This window comes from Melopsittacus undulatus, chromosome 16 (genome assembly GCF_012275295.1).
Source record: "Melopsittacus undulatus isolate bMelUnd1 chromosome 16, bMelUnd1.mat.Z, whole genome shotgun sequence".
Lineage (NCBI taxonomy): Eukaryota > Metazoa > Chordata > Aves > Psittaciformes > Psittaculidae > Melopsittacus > Melopsittacus undulatus.
The window spans coordinates 720,720-727,546 of record NC_047542.1 but is presented as its reverse complement, the minus strand read 5'-3'; the positions used below and the strand labels follow the sequence as shown (position 1 = coordinate 727,546).

At 61.9% G+C, this 6,827-nt stretch overlaps 2 protein-coding genes across 4 annotated transcripts in view; one reads left to right on the top strand and one right to left on the bottom strand.

Annotated features, from left to right (window-relative positions):
- Positions 1-73: 73 nt before the first annotated feature.
- RNPEP (arginyl aminopeptidase) lies at positions 74-4,524 on the bottom strand. Its single transcript, XM_031054767.2, has 10 exons — positions 4,432-4,524; positions 3,357-3,505; positions 2,770-2,886; positions 2,424-2,659; positions 2,204-2,317; positions 1,891-2,003; positions 1,461-1,569; positions 1,022-1,246; positions 564-706; positions 74-238 (listed from the first exon to the last, which is right to left on the bottom strand). Exons 1-10 carry the CDS (start codon positions 4,522-4,524, stop codon positions 74-76), a joined length of 1,464 nt encoding a protein of 487 aa, XP_030910627.2.
- Positions 4,471-6,827, top strand: part of NAV1 (neuron navigator 1) — a 56,776-nt gene continuing 54,419 nt past the window's right edge. Inside the window, exon 1 of one of the 3 annotated variants that reach the window (XM_034069878.1) lies at positions 4,471-4,594. In XM_034069878.1, the coding sequence (XP_033925769.1) occupies positions 4,523-4,594 (72 nt within the window). In that variant the 5' untranslated portion in view covers positions 4,471-4,522. Of the gene's footprint in view, positions 4,595-6,179; positions 6,223-6,827 lie in introns of those variants that run through there. The other 2 variants (XM_034069880.1, XM_034069881.1) reach the window with 2 other exon arrangements.

The window sequence follows — 6,827 nt, the reverse complement described above, 5'->3', positions numbered from 1 at the left end:
AACAGATTTTAATGAGGAAACGTTCAGTGAAGGAAGGAGCAGTGAGGTCCTGCCAAGGAGCACCCCGGCTGCACTAGGCCTCAGCCACCTCCAAGCCCAGGATCTTCCTGACGTAGTTCTGGACGTTGACATGGAGCTGGGGAGCTGTAGCAGAGAAGGTCTCCATGGCCAGGGCCTGGGCTGCCTCTGACCCGGCCCACATGGCACGGTAGAGGGGCAGGGTGTACTTCTGCTTCCCCTGCGGAGACAGAGCAGGGGTCACAGCCCAGCCTCCTCCCTGGCTCCAGTGGGGTGAAGCCCCTGGAGCCCCACATCTCCCCTCCCAGGGCACAGCACCCCCAGGAGCACCCTGCTCTAGACCAGAGAGAGAACACAGAGGAATGGGCACCCCCCATGTGCTGGGGGTTGGAACTGGATGAGCTTTAAGGTCTTTTGAACACAAACCAATCTGTTCTCTATCAATAGCAAGAGCCAACCCCTGGTCCTCTGGCACTGAAGGTGCTGTGCCCATCTCTGCCCCAGTGCATGCTGCCGGGCACAGCCACCCCTGCCCAGGGACAAACCTGGCTCTGGAGGAAGTCCTTGACCTTGCTGTACTCAGCCTCAAGGTCGTTCCTGAGGATTATCTGGCACCAGCGGAGTCGCAGCTCAGCGTTCTGGGACCTGGAGATCTTTGGGTACATCTTGCTCAGCCTTTCCACGTTGCCTGCAAGAGGGTGATGGTCACCATCCACACGGCAGCTTTTGCCCTGCTCCTACTGCAGGGAGACCCAGCGACCCCATCCCGGCTATGCTGCAAACCCTCTGGGATGTCCCTGTACATCTTAGGGACATGCTTCCCTGGCTTTCCTTTCACAACCACACGGATAGAGGCCTCCTGGATACCCGGAACCACACTGCTGGACTGTAGTGGAGACAGCCACGCACGTGGTCTCACATCCCTTGCCACCTGGCTGGACTGGGCCATGTCACCCCATGTCTCCTCTGGGCAGCAGAGCCCAGGGGATGAGCTGGCCCTCACCTTGTGGCAGGGGGGATTTCTGCAGCACCTGATCCAGGAAGTAGACCAGCTGGTACGTCCTCCAGGCCGCGATGTCCACGGCTTCAATCGCCTCCATGTCCAAGCCATCGGCTGCCCAGAGCAACGCCAGCTCCTCTGCTGGCTTCATCAGCACATCCCCGGGCGAGAGGTCGGGCAGGAAGGGCGGCCAGCCCGGCGTGTCCAGCCAGCGGCTGAACTCCAACCCTGCAGGGATGGAGGGAGAGCTGAGCCCAAGCTGCCTCCTCTGAGGGCATCCCCAGCACCAGCAAACCCGCCTGGGGACTGGGACAAGGCAGTTGTCTCCAGTGGAACACACAAACCAATGTGCACAGGGTCTGAGAGACACGCAACGGCTCCAACACCCACGGGTGCTGGTTTGCAAGGCAGAGCCCAGTCCCCTGGCCAGGAAGGCACTGACCTGGGATGGAGTCCACACCTTTCTCCTTCAGCTCCGGGAAGTACTCAAGGAAGAAACCGAGGGCATCGTCTGCTGTGATGCTCTGGAACTTGAACCGGTTCACATAGGCCTGCGGGGACGGCCAGGGCATGATGCTGCATGTGCTCATCCCAGCAGTGCTGCTCCATCTCATGGAGGTTTAGCCTTGCAGACCCATGTCAGCCCCCTGAGGGCCTGCCCAGCCCCCTGCACCCCCCAGGACACCTCTGGGCATTGCCACCAGCTGCCATGGACATGGGGCCGAGTTCTGCCTTCATCTCATCCTCCCATAAGCATCTGTTTCTCATTTCCTCTTCCTCTCCCCAGCATCCCTATCCAGCCCATCCTTCCCACAGTCCCATTGTGCTCCCACTGAAGGGATTCGCATGACTTGGCACCTCCTTGTACTGACCTGGAGGAAGGCATCAAACTTGCTCTGGTCACCCACCAGATGCGCCAGGTAGCTCACAAAGCAGAACCCCTTCTCGTAGGGCGTTTCGTTGTATGTGTCCTCGGGATTGATACCTACAGAAAGGGAAAATCCTTAGGAATCTGCACAGGAAACAGCCCTCGTGCTGAGATTTCTGCTTCCTGTTCTGGCTGCGCATCCATCATATCCCTCCTGGAGCCATTGCCTCCCTTGGGCACCAGCACTGGTTGTACTGCAGGCAGGAGGCCCCATAGCAGCAGGGCTGCCCCTAGCCCCACACCTCGCTCCCACAGACCTGGCTCAATGACCACACGCAGCTTGTTGAGCGGATGGTCCTCCCCGGTGTTGTCCATGTGCTGGCGCAGGAGGGCCCTTCCCGTCGCCGCCTCCAGGCACGTGTATGCCAAACCTGGGCAGGGACAAGAGGCAGGCATCTGGAGACCCCAACCAGCACAACGGGGGCTGCTATGGGATGGAAACAGCATCATCTCATGAAGAAAAGGATGGGGACGCACCATAGACCTCGGTGGAAATGCGCCTCTGGGCATACATTGTGAAGCCCTCGTTGAGCCAAAACTCGCCCCAGGAGGCGTTGGTGACCAGGTTGCCAAACCAGCTGTGGGAGATCTCATGGATGATGACATCGGCCAGGGAGCGGTCCCCAGCCAGCAGGCACGGCGTCACGAAGGTGAGGCAGGGATTCTCCATCCCTCCGAACGGGAAGGAGGGCGGCATGAACAGGATGTCATACCTGCCGGGAGGAGGGGGGAACGGACTGGTCAGACCCACCTCTTCCTGCAGATGCAATGGGATGATGGAGCGATGCTCTAGGAACAAGGTTCTTTGGGAGCAGAGCCATACCTGCCCCAAACGTAAGGTCCAAAGAGCTTCTCTCCAACCACCAGGAACTCCTCGATCACCCCATCATACTCCTTCTTCGCAGCCTCGATCAGGCAGGGCTCGGCCCAGACACGGCTCCTGGCCAAGTGTGTAGAGAGGAACTTTTAACCATTGGTGGACTTTCACCCCATTGCTCCCTCAGCCAAAACCCACACGTGGTTATTCCACAGCAAAGTAACAGCTGATAAAGGAAGCTCATGAGCCTGATTGATAGCGCAAACTGCTCTGATTTCTTTCCTCATCTGAAAGTCAAAGGGCTTTTATATGGTGGCTGTGACAGCTGGAACCTGAACAAACCCCCGGCCTTGGACAGACGTGGGGCCCTCTGTGAATGGGGACCGCTCTCCCCAACATGCACAGGGCTGAAACAGAGCCAGGGACCCCCTGGGAGCTGAGGGAACCAGCATCAAGAGCAAGGAGCATCCTCACCCATCAGAGCTGAGCTCTGGGGATGCAGCATTGGGTCATGTTCTGCAGAGTCCAGCAGTGCAGGACAGGCCCAGGAGCTTCACCATGCAGCTCAGAGAGCTCAGCACAGAGCCACGTACCTTGGGCCCACATCAGCAGCCACAATGTCCCCAACAGCCAGAGCGATCAGGTAGGAGGGGATTGGCTGGGACATCTTGAAGACAAAGGTGTTGTCTTCCTCCTTCTCCCAGCTTGTGGCACTCATCACAGCCACGAAACCCTCAGGGACCTGGACATGGAGACAAATTCACCTATGACATCTGTAACATATGGAGCAGGATGTCAGCTAACCCACATGGGGACACTGTGATGTCTGAATGCATCCCAGGACGCTGAAGGTGGCCAGGTCTGCAGCACTGCAGGGTTTGGTGGGCAGAGCAGAGCAGCAATGCCCTGAGCTCCAACTTGGGACCACAGCTGCATCCCTGCAGCAGCATCGCTCAGCTCTGGAGCTCAAACACCATTTGGGTGCAATTGGTCACCCCCCTCCTCCAGCTGTGTCCCCCCACTCAGCTTGTCCTTGTTACCCTCCCACTGCTACACACACCAAGAGCAGACCCTCAGGCTGCTATGAGGCAAACCCAGGGGTCTCTGTGATAGAGGAATTACTTAGACAAATGGCAGTGTTCAAGGCCAGGTTGGGCACAGGGGCTTGGAGCAGCTGCTCCAGTGGAAGGTGTTGGAACTGGATGACCTTTAAAGTCTCTTCCAACCCAAACCATCCCATGTGATGCTATGAAATGCAGCAGCAGAGGAGAGGAGAGCAGAGAGGTGTAATGGAGTTGATCCTGGCTGGTATCTGGGCATCAAGCACCGAGTATTTCAACCACCTCCTGCTGCGAGGGAAGAACTGGTGGGACAGCAGCACGTGCGCCTGCTTGCAGCCACTGCATGGAGCATGTGCTGGGGGGAGCAGCACGAGGCCTGCTGGGCTCAGCTCGTGTTCCGCTGGAGAGGAACATAGGAGGAGATCAGGAGCCTGCATGAATGATATCTTGGTGCCTTCCCTGCTGCTTGCCAGTGCCGGAGGGCTTGAGAGTGTGATGAGCAGCAGGGCCAGTGAGGTGATGCTGCAGTGATTCAGTGCATCCCAACAGGCTCCTATGGGTGGGTTCAGCTCCGCTGGGTGTGGGTCCACCCCGGGGCCCCTCTTACCTTCACGGTGGCCGAGTAGGTGCATTTGACGGACGGGGTGTCGAAGCAGGGGAAGAAGGACCTGTTGAGGACAGCCTGGCCTTGGGTGTACATGAAGGGCTTCTGCTTCCCTGCCGTCTGCTCGGGCGCCAGCCAGCACACCTACAGCAGAGCAGAGGCCGCGGTGAGGGGCTCACCCCGGGGGGCGCTCCTTGCCCGACGGGACGGGGGTTCCCCCCTCCCGTCCCCGCTCACCCCGGGCCCTTCCCCCGCTTCGTAGTCGATCTGCAGCGAGAGGCGCTGCTCGTCGGGGGGCACGGGGACGAGCAGCGCGCACCCGAAGCTGGCGAAGGGCTCGGTGCGCACGGGCAGCGCGGCCGGGGGGGGGGGGGGGGGGGTCCCCGCATCGCCCGACGGCGGCGGCAGCAGCGCCGCCCCGAGCACGCGCACGCTGCGGTGCGTGTCCAGCCGCAGCACCCCCGCGTCCCCCCCCGCGCCGCCGGGCGCGCGCCGCAGCTCCAGCCGCGCGCTCCCGCGCAGCCGCCCCGCGCGCGCGCCCCCCGCCGGGAAGGTCACGCGCAGGGAGAGGTGCAGGTGCCGCAGCGACCACGCCCCCGCGCTCCCGGCCGAGGCCGCGTCACCGCCGCGCGCCGCCATCGCTGCCGGGGGGGCGGGGCCACGGGAAAGGGGCGTGGTTAAGGGGGGAAGGGGGCGTGGTCACATGGAAAGGGGCGTGGGGACTGCGGGAAGGGGGCGGGGCTGGGGAGGGGGAGATCCAGGGGGAATCCATATGGGAGACCCATGGGGGGTCAGGGGGGAGGCGGGCGCATGGGGGAGGGAATCCAGGGGGAGTCCGGAGGGGGAGACCCATGGGGGGTCCATTCTGGAGACCCAGTGTAGGGTCCGGGGGGAGAATTAGTGGGGTCATCCATGGGAATCCATGGGGGACATCCAGGAGGGATGCGGGGGGAATCCTGGGGAAGAGCGGAGAGAGAAGAGGCGAGAGGTCCCGGGGCGGGGAGTGTGTGTGTGTATGTGTGTGTGTGTGTGTGTATGTATGTGTGTGTGTGTGTGTGTGTGTGTGTATGTGTGTGTATGTGTATGTATGTGTATGTGTGTGTGTGTGTGTGTATATGTGTGTGTGTGTGTGTGTGTGTATGTATGTGTGTGTGTGTATGTATGTGTGTGTGTATGTATGTGTGTGTGTGTATGTGTGTGTATGTGTATGTATGTGTATGTGTGTGTGTGTGTGTGTATGTATGTGTGTGTGTGTGTGTGTGTGTGTATGTGTGTGTATGTGTGTGTGTGTGTGTGTATATGTGTGTGTGTGTGTGTGTGTGTGTGTAATCCAGCGGGATCGGGGAGGGAAACAGGGATCCGCATGGGAAACCCATGGGGGATCGGGGCCGGGGAGGTGGGGGGCGAATCCATGGGTCATCCATGGGAACCCATGAGGGACATCCAAGAGGGATCCGGGGGGGTCCGGAGGGGGGATGTGGATACAGACCCATGGGGGAGACGTATGGAGGATGCAGGGGGGGATCCCTTTGGGATACCCATGGGGAGCCCCGGGAGGGAGCCGGGTGAGGGGAACCCATGGGGGGCATCCAGGGGGATGCGGGAGGGTCCAGGCCGGGATCCGTGGGGAGGGAACGGGATGGGGGGGGGGGGGGATCCCGTGCTCCGCGTCCCGGCAGCGGCACCGGGGGCCGGGCGGGGCCGTGTCCCGGGGGCCGGGCCGGGGCCTGCGCGACTCCTCCCCGGGGCCGGCCCGGGGTCCCTCGGCCGCTGCGGGACGGGGCGCAGGGAGCGGTGAGTGCGGCAGCGACCGGTTCCTGTGCCCCGGGGGGAGGCACCGGCACCGGGGTAATGGGGGGGGGACAACCGGGAGGGGACGGCAAATGATGGGGGGGGCACCGAGGTGCTGCGGGGAGCGGCGGTGGCAGCGCTGGGGGTGACGGCAGCCGCTGCAGGGATGGGCACCGGCGGACGGCAGGGGCAGCCCCCGTGTGCCCCCCCCACGGGGACCCTGTCTCGGCAGTGGGGCCCGGCTGCACGTTCCCATGTCCCAGAGTCCCCCGGACACCCCCGTGTGCCCCCCCCGGTGTCCCCTGGACCCCCATCCTTGGCTGGGGGTTGGGGGGGGAGCTGGAGGTGGAAGCAGGGGCTGCCTGTTCCTGGCTTGCGTTCCCAGTGACAAGGGTGACAGGGGGAAACTGAGGCACGGCAGCGGCCGAAGTGGGTGCTGGCTCTCTAGGGAGCGTGTGTCGTGCTGCCCCACATCTTCCCTCTGCAGGCAGAGCGGTTCGTGGTGTCTGACCCCTTTTTTGAGCATGGGAAGATGCTGGAGGGTCACGGGCACCTGTGGGTGCTCCATGGGTGGGTGCTGGGGGGACTTTGTGATTTCAGTGCTGTTT